Here is a 13536-nt window from a genome sequence, read left to right as displayed (position 1 = left end):
TTTCTCAGAAAAACAGAAGGGCTAGAGAGATGGCTCAGTGGTTAAGAGTACTTGCTACGCAAAAATGAGTACTGGAATTTGGAATCTCAGTCCTCAGGAATCTAGGGCATGCTGTGACATGCAAGGGCAGAGACTACAGGATTGCTCCCGTGTATCCTAGAAAGCACTAGCCTTGAAGCAGTAGGCACAGAGCGATAGAAGGAACACCTGGCACTCTTGTCGCCCCTGAGAACGTGTAGAGGCAGACACACCATGTATGTGCCTGCATACACACGCACGCATGTACCACACAGACACATGTGTACAGTATAAGTAAATGGGTTTATGAGTTTGTTGTAGTTTTCTGAGAGAAGGTTTCTCTGTGTAGCCCTGGCTGTCTTGGAGCTCACCCTGTAGTCCAGGCTGGCCTGGAATTAACAGAGATCCACCTGTCTGTGCCTCCCAGGTGGCACATGCCAGCCCTGCCCAGCCCAGGTAAATACTTTTTAAAGAAGGAATCGGGCTGGAGAGGTGGCGCAGCAGTTAAGAGCAGGTGCTGCACTTGCCTGAATTTGGGTTCCAGCAGCCGTGCGGGGTCAGCTCACAACCACCTGTAACCCCACCTGACGTCTCTGGCTTCCGTGCACGCCGCACTTACATGCAGAGACACGTGTGCACGTAGTTTAAAAGAAAACACACCTTTTAAATAAATACAATAAAAGAGAAACTGCTCATACATACATGCATGAATACATGCATGCGCGTATACAGGAGCAGGATGTGGCGTCACTGGGAAGTGTGGCAGTGGGCACAGACCAGTTGGAGCCGCAGAGGCAGAGTGGGAGCTGTGGGGGTAGGTCAGGTCACATAAACTTCTGTTTGCCTCTACTTTTGTTTTTTAAAAACAGTGTCTGTCTTACTCTGTAGCCCAGGCTAGACTACAGCCCCTCCTGACTCTATGTGGGGTGGGACTCTTGTATTTCAGGCTGGCCTTGGGCTCACTCTGTAGCTGAGGATGACCTTGAACTTGTGATCCTCCTGCTTCTACCTCCCAAATGCTAAAAATTAGTGTGCCACCTTGTACATCACTGGAGTCAGACCCAGGCCTTCATGCATGCTAGGCCAGCACTAGTTTTGTTTTGTTTTTTAAAACAGAGTTTCTTTGTGTATCCTTGGCTGTCGTGGACTCACTTTGTAGGCCTGGCTGGCCTCGAACTTGCAGAGATCCGCCTCAGGCAAGCACTCTTATTAACTGATCTGTATCTCTAGTGCTTAGTTGATTTTTTTTTCTGTCTTAGTCAGTGTTCTATTAAGAGACACTATGACCACACCATGACTCTTATTCAAAGAGAAAGTGTTTCCTGGTGGGCAGTTTGGCGGCTTGCAGGCAGACACGGTGCTGGAGAAATAGCAGAGTTCTTCCTCTGGATCCAAAAGCAGCAGGGAGAGACTCTGGGCTTAGAATAGGGTTTTGAAACCTCAGAGCCCACCCCCTCCCACAGGCCCCACCTCCTAATCCTTCCCAGGATCTAGATCTGTGAGCCTGGATGAGGGCCATTCTCACCCAGACCACCACAGTTTCTAAATGAGTCAGGCTTCCAGAGAGCTGGGCTCTCTGGACCAGGCTCAATGTATCAGTCTCTTCTCTGCTACTATGATAAACTAGCATGACCTCAAGGGAATGAGGGAGCGGATACAGCTGGGATACTAAGTTAATAAATTATAACTAATACTAAAAAAATAAAAATCCGAAGTGAGTTACAGAAGGGAGGTTTATTTGGGCTTACAATTCCATTATGAGTATTATGGCTGAGAGGGGTGAGAGTGAGGAAGCATGGGGGGGGGTGCCGCACACATCCTCAGCCAAAAGCTTGAAATAGACATTGAGCAAATTAAGGAAAAAAGAGGCCATGAATTTGAGAAGGAACAAGGAGGCAGGTACGTATGTGGGAGGGACTGGAGAGAGAAAAATATTTTAAAAATCTTTAAAAAATATTTAGAAGAGAGAGAGAACAGAAATGAGTAAGGCTGGGTGCCAGCCTCCTTCTAGTAGTGCCCAGCCTGGGGAGACCTGCTGGGCTTCCAGTGGCTCATGCTCAGTAGGCAGGTGTCTTCACAGCTGGGAGCAAACTTTGTTGTTGTTGTTTTTGTTTTTGAGACAGGGTTTTGATTGACTCACTTTGTAGACCAGACTGGCCTCAAACTCACAGAGATCCACCTGCCTCTGCCTCCCAAGTGCTGGCATCAAAAGCATATGCTACTATTCCTGGCAAGCAAACATTATTTTTATTTAAAAAAAAAAAGGGGGGGGCAGTGGTGTGGCTCTCTCTCGTTCCAGTGGGTTGTTGGCCACCAGTCCCAGGGGACAAGAGAGCAGAAGTGACCAACGGGGGACTCAGTGGTCTGTGAACATGAATGGGAATGATCATCCGGGACCAGCTTTAGGGAGGCAGATGAATTTGGGGAACTTTGGGGAGGGAGTAGGGATTTCCAGGGTGGCAAAGGTCTTGGCTGGAGGGCTGAGGTACTGCCTCATTCACGTGGGGAGGCACTCCAGGAATCCCAGGTGCCCGCTGAACAGGGATAAAGGGAGCTGGGCCTGTACTCTCCCTAAGGACTGTGTGACATTCCTCAGGTAGTGGGTGTGGGATCCTGAGAAGAAAAAGCCTCACTGGCAAAGGGAGCCGCCATTTTGCACCAAAATTAGGGCTTTCTGGTCATGGAGGACTTTTGACCTTAGCAGCAGGCTTTCCCTGACACAGGCAGGGATAAAAGGTATAGTGCACCTTTTACCCCAGCACTGAGGGAAACAGAGGCAGGCAGATCTCAAGGCCAGCCTGGTCTGTGCAGTGACACTCAGAGCTACATAACCAAATAAAAACAACAAATAATAAAAACAAATCTCTAATGTATGGGCCAGACCCAGTGTCCCATTAGAGAGACTCCTGCCTGCGCCTGCCATCCCACCCCCGCCCCACGGTATAACAGTCAAGGCAAGTGTTCTAATCCCAAGGACAAAGGGTGCTGCCTGTCCCACCCTGAGAGTTAAAAGGTTAAAGGGAAAAAAAGGTGGGAATATAGCTTAGTGGCGTAGCACTTTCCTAGCCTGTGCAAGGCCCTGGGTTCGTGTCACAGAATCCCAAAGAAAAGAAAACCCGGCCTGGTGACACATGCCTGTGATCTCTGCTACTTAAAATGCCGAGGCAGAAGGACCAAGAGTTGAAGGGCCTGCCTGGGCTACATTCAGAGTCAGCTTGAATAAGCTAGTGAGACCTTTGGTTCAATCCTTCTGAGCAAAGGAGAAGGGGAAGGAAGAGAAAGGGGGACACAGTTTAAACATTAGGTTCATTTCTGTTACTCTGTTTTATTCAGGCTAATATTAGTTGAATTTACAGCTCCTAATTTCATGCCCTCTGGAGTTAACTTGACACAAAGTGGAGGGTCCCTAGAAGGCAGACATCAGAATGCTGTGTGCTCTACACAGAAAAGAAAGTGTGGTGGACAAGGCATTTGGTCAGGACTGGTGTTTGGACTGTGTACAGACCCCACATAGGAACTGTAAGAGAATCATGTCTTAGCTGGGCATGATGGCACACATCTTTAATCTGCACTTGAGAGGCAGGCAGATCTCTGAGTTCCTGCCTGGTCTACAGAGTAAGTTCCAGGATGGCCAGGGCTCCATAGATAAACCCTGTCTCAAAAAACCACAAAAATAAGGATGAGGAGGAAGAAGGAGGAGGAGGAGGGAAAGTACGATCCATTGTAGACTGCACAAGTTCTTTGTCGCTTCTGCAGCAGCTTGTGAGAAGGGGTGTCATCAGGATTCTTGGAATGGGTTAATGCACTGATTCAGTTCTTTAAAATACTGGGAACTAACTCTTTCCTTCCTTCTTTCCTATCTGTTTTTCTTTCTTCCTTCCCCCTTCACTTCCTCCCTCCTTCTCTCTCTTCCTTCCTTCCTTTCTTTCTGGCCAAGTGATAGTACATGCATTTAATCCACGATCTCCAGGCAGAGGCAGGCAGGTGTCTGAATTCCAGCGCAGCCTGGTCTACATAATGAGTACCAGGCCAGCCAAGGGATACCTAGTAAAACCCCAGCCCAACACTCCACCCCATAAAAAAGAGAGAGAGAAAGAAAAGAAAATTCCATCAGCATACAGATCCTAAAGGATATCCTGTAAAACTTTGAATATGACAGAATGTTTGGTTGGGTTGGGTTGGGTTTGTTTTAGTTTTTCAAGACAGGTTTTTTCTGTGTAACAGCTCTCCCTGGCTGTCCTGGATTCTCTGTGATAAAATGATTTTTAAAGTGTTCTTTTGTTTTGTGATATCTAACTGAAAAGTAACCATAAGCAGACATTAAGAAATTTGGTCAAGGGCTGGAGAGATGACTCAAAGGTTAAGAACACTCACTGTTCTTCCAAAGGTCCTGAGTTCAATTCCCAGCAACCACATGGTGGCTCATAACCATCTATAGTAAGATCTGGTGTGCAGGCAGAATGTTGTATAAGTAATAAATAAATCTTAAAGAAAGAAAGAAAGAAAAGAAAGAAAGAAGGAAGGAAGGAAGGAAGGAAGGAAGGAAGGAAGGAAGGAAGGAAGGAAGGAAAGGAAGGAAGGAAGGAAGGAAGGAAGGAAGGAAGGAAGAAAGAAAGAAAGAAAGAAAGAAAGAAAGAAAGAAAGAAAGAAAGAAAGAAAGAAAGAAAGAGAGAAGTTTGGTCAAAGCCAGGCATGGTGGTGCATCCCTTTAATCCCAGCACTCAGGAGGCAGAGGCAGGTGGATTGCTTTGAGTTTGAGGCCAGCCGTCTACAAAGTGAGTCTAGGACAGCCAGGATTTCACAGAGAAACCCTGTCTTGGGAAAGAAAAGAAAGAAAGAGAGAAAGAAAAGAAAGAAAGGAAGGAAGAAAGAAAGAGAAGAAAGAAATTTGGTCAAGGGGCTGTAAAGATGGCTCAGTGGTTAAGAGCATGAACTACTCTTGCTGAGGACCTGAGCTAGGTTCCCGGAAACAGTGTTCTGTGGCTCACAGCTGCCTATAGCTTCATCTCCAAGGGGCCTGATGCTCTCTTCTAGCCTCTGCAGGCACATGCGCTCACAGGCACACACACATACACACATTTTAAAGTAAACAATAAATCTTAAACAAAAAAGAATTGTCTGGCATTTCTTTGTTTTATTTTTTTGAGACAGGGTGTTTCTATGTAGCCCTGGCTGTCCTGGAACTTACGGAGATCCACCTGCCTCTGCCTTTGACTCTGATGAAAGAACAGCATTCCATACCTCACATGGCTTGTTTGGTATTTTAAATCTATTGGGGCTGAAAAGATTGCTCAGCAGTTAAAAGCACTCGTTGCTCTTGCAAAGGACCCAGGTTCAGTTCATAGCATTTACATGGTGCCTCACAACCATCAATAACTCTAGTTGCAAAGGATCTGATATCTTTTTTTGTCCTTTTTGGTCACCAGATACTCATGTGATACCTAATACAAACACATAGGCAAAACATACACATTAAATAATCTTTAAAAATGTAATCTGTTAACACTTATGCCAATGAATTAACACTATTTTGGGTTCTTTGTTTTACAGGCTCAGAAAAAGTGTTTGAACCAGACCTCCCCTATTCCCGCATCCAAGACCACAGAAGGTCTGAGGCAATCACAGATCCCTGGGCTCTTGAGCACAGCACTGCCAGGTGAGGGGCCATGCAGGAGTTCCTGCCATCCCCATCCACGCCTGTAGCATGGTCGCCTCACCTCCCTCTGTCTTCACAGCCTTTATCCCGGAATCCTGCCTGTTCTCCACATTCTCCCTGATGATTCCTTCCCTCTGTCACCTTTCCCACCCAAAGAATGAAGTGTGTTCCTGCAGCTGCAGAATACCATTGGTTATGAGGCAGATCATTTAGCATACCGCTAAGAAAGAAAAAAGCACTACTAAAATTACGACACATTAAATTGTGTAGAAAAACGTGCTTCTGAGAAGCAATGAGCTCTGGTTTTACAAGGCACACAGAGCTGTGTAGCTAGCCTCGTGTTGCTGTGTGCACGTGTGTTCAGAAGCCCCGCTCCCCAAAATGGAGACTGCGATTGTATCTCATCTGAAGGCGTTTATCACCTGCTGCTCTCCATTCACACTGAAAATACAAACAGCCTTTTGCCTAAGACCAAGTGTAGTAACTGTTCTCACCAGCTCCACACATGGTCAGAAGAGTGGGAGCATCCCTTGTGAGGCCCTGTCCGGGCCTCCTTCCTGCTGGTGTATCCTGGAGTTCTGAAGTACTGACAGGCTGCCACCTATCTCTCAGACCTCAGAGAGCTGAAAACTGTGTATAGCAATTGAAGTTCTGTTTATTACCATGGATTAAGTTGGCTCTATTTATTACCTGGGCAGAGTTTAGTACCTCTGCCTTCATAGCTAATAGAGTGTCCCCAGCTCCCTTCCTCCCAACAGGTATTCATCAAAAAATCCCTTTCCTGCTGTGTGGTGGTGCATGCCTTTAATCACAGCACTCCAGAGACAGAAGCAGGGTGATCTCTAAATTTAAGGCCTGCCTGGTCTACTTAGCAAGTTCCAGGCCAGCTAGGGCTGCATAGTGAGACCCTGTCTCAAAAAAGAGAGAAAAGAAGTCCCTTTCAGCATGCACATGCTGGACCTGACTGACTGTTTTTCCATTTTTCTCCATTCGTTCTAATAGGACAGGATTCTGGAAGCAAGGTTATGCCAGCGTCCTTGGGGACCGCACAGCCACAGCAGGAAACCACAGTTGGGTCGTCGCCTAGCCAGACATCTGTGCAGGTAGGGTACCGTCTGCATGTTGGCAGCTGTCCTTCATGACCGTAACTGAATGAGTTGTGCAGTCAAGAGGCTCTGTGGTTGGCGGCCAGTGCTGTCCACACGGCCAGGCTGTCATCAGGTGCAGCAGTGTGGACACGAAAGACCCTCCAAGAGGCCAGGCCTCACCGCGTTCATAGTTGAAGCTTTCTCAGCTGTTCCCGACGTTTCTGGTGCCTGGTGAATCCGTCATAGATTAAGAGCTGACGTGTCGTGAACATTGCCTACTGTGTGGAAGGGCTTGACACCTAGCAGTGCCATGCATGTGCGTGTGCACGCATGTACACACACACTCTCATGCCCTATACATACTAGATACTGTATTTTATACATGTGCATATTTGTGTACAGATGGATGTGTGTGTATGTATGAATAAGTAAATGTACCTTCTGGGTTATGAGCTATCGTAGCTAGCTTTGTCAGCGTGAGACAACTCAGAGTCATCTGAGAGGAAAGCCGTGACTGAGGAACTGCCTCGATCAGCTTGGCCTGTGGGCATGTCTGGAAAGGGATCGTCTTGATTGTCATATTGGACAGAGGGCCCATCCCGCCGTGAGTGCCACCTTCTTCTGGGCAGGTGAACCTGGGCTGTTTAAGAAAGCCAGGTGAGCAGGCAGGCGAGCCAGAGAACAAGTCGGCAAGCAGGGCCCCTTCGTGGCTTTTGCCAGCTCCCCTCCTGACCTCCCTCAGTGATGGACTGTGACCGGGGAGTGTGAGCCCACTCACACTCCTATGCTTTTGGTCAGAGGTCTTCCTACAGCAGCAGAAAGGAAACTGGAATGGGACTATAGCTCAGTTGTGAAGCAGCTACCTAGTCTGTACGAGGTCTTGGGATTGATCCCCGACAGTGCTACATATAGACACACACATGAGCCCACAGACACAGACACACACACATAGACACGTGTGCGCATGTGCACACACATGCACACATACACACAGATACACTCACACAGACCCTACCAGCCAACATTTGCTAGACACTCAAGACGCTGCACTCATAGGCTTGGGGATTGTAGAGTTTCCCTTGTGTCTAGGACAAAACACTTGACAGAAGCAGCTTGAGGCAGGGAGGGCTGTTCACGGCTCCCCACGGCAGGGAGGTCATGACAGCACGAGTGTGAAGCACATGGCAGAGTTGTGTCTTGAGTCAGGAAACAGAGTGCCTGTGCTCAGCCCACTTCCTCCTCACCCAGGACCCCGGCCATGGGACAGTCCGCCCACAGTCAGGGTGGGTCCTCCTGCCTCGACTGGGTCTGCTCACTCCCTCAGAGACGCAGCCAGTTGATGGCAATCGTCACAGGGTGTAGCTCAGTGGTTAGCATCTGTGTGACGTGCCCAAGGCCCAGAGCTCAGTCCCCAGCACTGCACAAGGAAAAGTCAAAGCAAACAGTCACCAGCTCAGAATGGTTCTATCCCACAAACTGTGACCAACTTGATCTAAATAATGAGTTCCAGGATGGCCAGGGGTACATATCAAGTCAAGACCCTGACCGGAAACACAAAGGGGCTCTGTTTGTGGTAGGGGAGAGAGATTTGGGTTTTTTTGTTTTTGTTTTTGTGTAAGGGTCAGTTATGAATATAGGCTGTTTCTGTAGTCTTTCTATCCAACTTTGTAATGTATAAAATCTCAGGACATTTCAAACTACTAGTTTAAAAAAAGAAGTAAAGCCATTTTGTGTTTAGCTTTCTAAGACCTTAGTTTCTTCTCCCAAATTTGCTGATTAATAGCTTAATGAGAGCTGTAGCTGAACACTTTTAATCTGAGCACTTGGAGGCAGAGGCAGGTGAATCTCTGTGAGATCGAGGCCAGCCTGTTCGACAAAGCTAAGTCCAAGACAGCCAAGGCTACACAGAGAAACCCTTTCTCAAACAAAGACAAAAACCAGGGGCCTTGTGAGGTGGCTCAGTGGTTAAGAGCACTGGCGGCTTTTCCGGAGGATCCAAGTTCAACTTCCAGCACCCACATGCAGCTCAAAACCACCTGTGACTCCGGTCCCAGGGGCTCTGACACCCGACACAGACAGACATGCAGGCAAATCACCAATGCACATGAAATTAAAAAAATTTAAATATAATAAAGAAAAAAATACAAAAAAAGAAAGTTTCTACCCAGCTTTCTGTGGTCTTAGCCCTGGCCTTTGCTACGTGAAAATTAGCCGTACTTGCTTGCTTAGCAGGACACCTTTTAAAAGTCTTACTTCGTTGATGGATAATGGGAGACAGTTGGAGCCTAGCAACCTCTATCTGTGGCTGTAGTTTGTGATTTTTTTTTCCTGTTTTATCATTAGGTGGACAGTCATTCGGGACAGAAGAGGCCAGCCGCCAAGCAGCTGACTAAGGGAGCGTTGTAAGTTATACCCCAAGAGGGAATTTTAATTCTCGAGTTTTCCCAGGGTGTCTCAGACCCTCTTGTCACTGAGCACACCACGGTACTCATTCACAGTGGCTGAGTTGGCCTCTTAAGCAGTGTGCTTTGAGTGACATGTGCCTTTAATCCCAGCCAGCACTTGGGAGGCAGAAGCAGACAGATGTCTGTGAGCTTAAGGCCAGCCTGGTCTACATGGGGAGCCCCAGATCAACCAGGCTACACAGTGAGACCTGTCTCAAAACATTTTTTTAAGGAATTTGATTGCTGGGAAGATGGCTTAGTTGGCAAAGTGTTCGCTATGCAAGCGTGAGGGCAGGATTCAGCCCCTGACCCACATAAAACCAGACACGGCAGCCAGTCCTCTGTCCCAGCCTGGGAGGAAAGCACAGGTGGATCCCTGGGCACCTCTGGCCGGCCATCCCAGCCTCCTCAGCTAGTTCTAGGCCACAGAGAGACCCTTTCTGAAAAACAAGGTGGTCCCGTGAGATGGCCCAGCGAGGGAAAGATGCTTGCCGCCGAGCCTGATGTCCTGGGTTCAATCCCCGGAGCCCACACGATGGAAGGAGAGAACTGAGTCCTGCAGCGTGCCGTGGAGCGTGTGCACACTCACACAGGAAAAGAGGCGGGCTGGGGCAGAGGGGCATTGATTTACTTGGGAAATCTTTTCCTACAGCTTGCTCTCCTCGGGGTCTGAAAATACAGTAGATGTCTGTAAATACAGCGCCACACTGTTTGCCCGTTGTTGAAGAGGTAGAGACATCTCTATCTCTAGAGACAGACTCTCAGGAGAAACCGTTTGTATTTAGATTTGTGGTGTTAGCGTGAGTGCTGCTAGCCAGTGCTCAGCCATTGCTGTGTCTCTGTGATTGCCCACACACTGATGCCTGGTGGAAAAACTGGGTTTTTGAGGGTAAACATCATGTGTCAACAACATCCAGAGTGAAAGTGTGGAAAATGCAATGCCGCCACGCTGTTAGAATGGCACTGTTAACAATCGTTTTCACTAAGTGATTTCTTGATGTGGCCTCACCTGAATGCTCACTGTTTCCGTTGTAAAGCATCCTCCAGCAGTTACAGAGGGACCAAGCCCACGCTGTGACACCCGACAAGAGCCAGTTCCGTTCACTCAGTGACACAGTGCAGAGACTGCTCTCCTACCACGTGTGCCAGGGCTCCATGCCCACCGAGGAAGACCTGAGGAAAGGTGAGCAGCCGTGCCCACATCCCCCCACCCCCGACCCAGCACCAGCCCTGACTTGTTTTCTGTTTACCCGGCACCCCCGCCTATGAGTAAGGCTGCCGCTTGTTCCTAATGTTCCATGAGGGCATCTCCAAATTCAGTACCTTCCTGTCACAGGGGCAGCATCGAGGGGGAAGCTCAGGTGACTATAGATGGGACGGCTTTGGCCCCAGTCTTTGCAGTGTTCATGACATAGACCATTGCCGTCACACTAGGGCCAGGAGTGAGGTCCCTGAGGCCCCACAGCAAGCCTAAGGTACTGGCTGAATTTCAGGAAATTGACAAGGTTAGGGACAGGGCGTTTGATCCAACGTGAGAACCACACCCGTTCCTGTGCCTGTACCTGTTGTCTGAGTCCGGTAATTGGGACTGAGTGCCACCCCACTCTCCTCCCCCTGCACGCCCTCCACAACATCATCTTCCTCCACAGCCACCCAGGGCCTGGATCTCAAGGTTAAATGCTCTCTCCTCACATACTGGGACTTCCTGGGAGGGCTGGTGTTGTAGCTTCTAGAGTCAGCGATAAATCTGTGAAGATTCTAAGGAAGAGTGAGTTGGGAAATGTGGCATGACCTACAGGGCATCACCAGAGGACACAGTCCACCGCTGTCTCTTCTTGGACTGTCTGCAGCCGCTATTATAATATGCAGTTGGCTTCCTGGGCTATGTTAGAGTGAGTTCCGCTACCTCACACAGTGCAGGATGGCTCAGTATCTGCGGGGTGCTTGAGAAGAGGCTAATCTCAGAGGAAAGTACAGATAGGCAGTAGGGATGAGTCCGTGTCAGTCTCAGGGACAGAAGACCGCTCGATGGCTGATTCTCTCTTACTGTGTTTTTTCTTACAGTGGATGATGAATTTGAAGAAGTTGCCACTCAGCTCCTCAAAAGGACCCAAGCTATGCTGAACAAATACAGATTCTTGCTCCTAGAAGACGCCATGGTAAAAGTGTGCTTCCCATCATGGCTACTTGGGCTGCTCAGCTGGCCCCAAGACAGAGAGAGGCCCAAGGACAGCAAACAGCTAGAGCATAGTTTATAAAGCAGAGATGTTTAAGGAGGAACACTGCACACTTAGCCAGCACTGGAAATGACAGCACCCAGGAGTCACTGGCAACCATTTCTGATACAAAATTTCTGAGCCATAAAAGACTACCTTGCCAGGCATGGTGGCACACGCTTCTAATCCCAGCCTTAAGGAGGAAGAGGCAGGTGGATCTCTGTGACTCCAAGGCCAGCCTGGTCTGTATAGTGAGTTTGCAGCTAGCCAAGGTTACATAGTAAGACCTTGTGTCTAAAACCAGCGTGGTCATTGGAGCAGGGCTACCCACACGGAGGGAGGCTGTCATTCAGAGGATGCCAGCAGTCGGGAAGTGTGAGGCCAGCCCAGGTTACGTGTGACTTTGTCTTACAACAGCAGCAGATGTGATAGCATCCTCTGTGTGTGGATGGAACTCTGGAGAAGCCAGACAAACTCACGTCTCGTTGCTCCAGTTAGCGCCCAAACACAGAGGCCATCACATCCCATAAAAGCATCCAAAGTGACTCCTCTCTCCCTTTCAGAGGATCAGTCCCTCTGCTGAGGTGGTGATGATTGACAGGATGTTCAACCAGGAGGAAAGAGCTTCCCTGTCTCGGGACAAGCGCCTGGCGCTTGTAGATCCTGGTAAGAAACGTCAGGGTGCAGGGAGGGGAGGGCGGCTGTGGTGGTTCCTGGCAGTGTGGCCTCGGGATGTCAGTGAACAACCTGGGTGATCAGAGGGTGAGCGTGAACTAACATAGCTGAGAGCAATATGCGAGTGTACCAAGACTGACTCCAGTCTTCAAAATCCAAACTAGGATTTTACGTTCAGCTGACTGACAAGTTTCCCATTAACCTTCCAATCCTGCCTTATCTTTGAGAACTTGTTTTTGTTTTCTTAGACAAGGTCTCACTGTGTAGCCCTGGCTGTCCTGGAGCTCATTATGTAGACCAGGCTGGCCTTGAACTCACAAGGCCTATCTCCGCCTCCCATGAAAGGTGTGAGCCATTAACCCAGCTCCAGATCTGCCCTTTAGAAATTTTTATTTTAATTTCTCTCTACTCTTTTAATTGTATGTTTGTGGCAGGTGTATGCATATGAGTGCAAGTGCAGGTGCCTCAGGGGCCAGAAAGGTGCTGGACCTTCTGGGCTGGAGTTGGACGTAGCTGTGAGCCTCCTGAGGGGATGCAGGAAACTGAACTCAGGTCCTCAGGTCCTCTGGGGGAGAAGTGTGTTGCACACTCTGACCTCCTAAGCCAGTCATTGCTCAGACCCTGAGTTGTTAATTGTGTTGCGGGGGGGGGGGGGGTGTGTGTGGAGGGGGCAGAGGGCTAATGTGTACTTGAGTTCAGGTGCTGTGGAGGCAGAGGTACTGGATCCCCTGGAACAGGCGGCTTTAAGCCACCGAACACAGGTGCTGGGAAATGAACACGGGTCCCCTGGACCAGTTCATGCTCCTAGCTGCTGAGCCGTCTCTCCATCTCACTCCTTTTTAAAGACAGAGTCGCACCAGTGTGTAGTCCTGGCTGTCCTAGAATCCGCTTTCTTGATCAGGCTGATCTCAGACTCCCAGCCATGGAGGCTTGGGCAGGCAGGAAGACTGCAAATTGCAAGCCACCTTGGGCTCCGAGTAAAACCTTTGTCTCAGACAAAAAAGTGCTGAGAGAGGAGAGGATCGGAAGGGAATGGGGGTGTTTCGGGGCAAAGTGCAGTGACGCACAGTTAGGAAATGTTACTCAAAACCCATGATTTTGAGAGCTAATTTCAAAGTTAATTAAAAATAAAGTTCTGGGTTAGCTATTTGGCCTAGTGGTAGAACACTGACCACACAAGGCCTTGTGTTTACCCCCCTGGACGCATACACAGAAAAAAGGTGGCACATACTAGCTATTCAGGAGATTGGCAGATGAGGCCTTAACCCTCAGTCCTGCCTCTGCCTCCAAGTGCTGGGGTTACAGGCCCTAATCACTACACTCGGCTCAAAGGCGTTTTCTAAAAATAGAACAAAAAGGCTGGCTGTGGTGGTGCATGCTTTTAATCCCTGTACTCAGGCAGAGACAGGGAGAAACCTCTGAGTTGGAGGCCAGCCTGG

At 48.8% G+C, this 13536-nt stretch overlaps 1 protein-coding gene across 4 annotated transcripts in view; it reads left to right on the top strand.

Moving 5' to 3' along the window:
* Positions 1–13536, top strand: part of Bicral (BICRA like chromatin remodeling complex associated protein) — a 92040-nt gene that overhangs the window by 71824 nt on the left and 6680 nt on the right. For all 4 annotated transcript variants that reach the window (XM_060369562.1, XM_021640167.2, XM_060369563.1 and 1 more), the window contains 6 exons: positions 5569–5674; positions 6677–6777; positions 9106–9164; positions 10244–10389; positions 11271–11365; positions 11986–12088. In XM_060369562.1, coding sequence (XP_060225545.1) covers positions 5569–5674; positions 6677–6777; positions 9106–9164; positions 10244–10389; positions 11271–11365; positions 11986–12088 — 610 coding nt within the window. The remainder of the gene's footprint in view (positions 1–5568; positions 5675–6676; positions 6778–9105; positions 9165–10243; positions 10390–11270; positions 11366–11985; positions 12089–13536) is intronic.

This window comes from Meriones unguiculatus, chromosome 16 (genome assembly GCF_030254825.1).
Source record: "Meriones unguiculatus strain TT.TT164.6M chromosome 16, Bangor_MerUng_6.1, whole genome shotgun sequence".
In the NCBI taxonomy this organism is placed as follows: domain Eukaryota; kingdom Metazoa; phylum Chordata; class Mammalia; order Rodentia; family Muridae; genus Meriones; species Meriones unguiculatus.
Note: the sequence above shows the minus strand (reverse complement) of the source record. Positions and strands in the feature narration are given on the sequence as shown.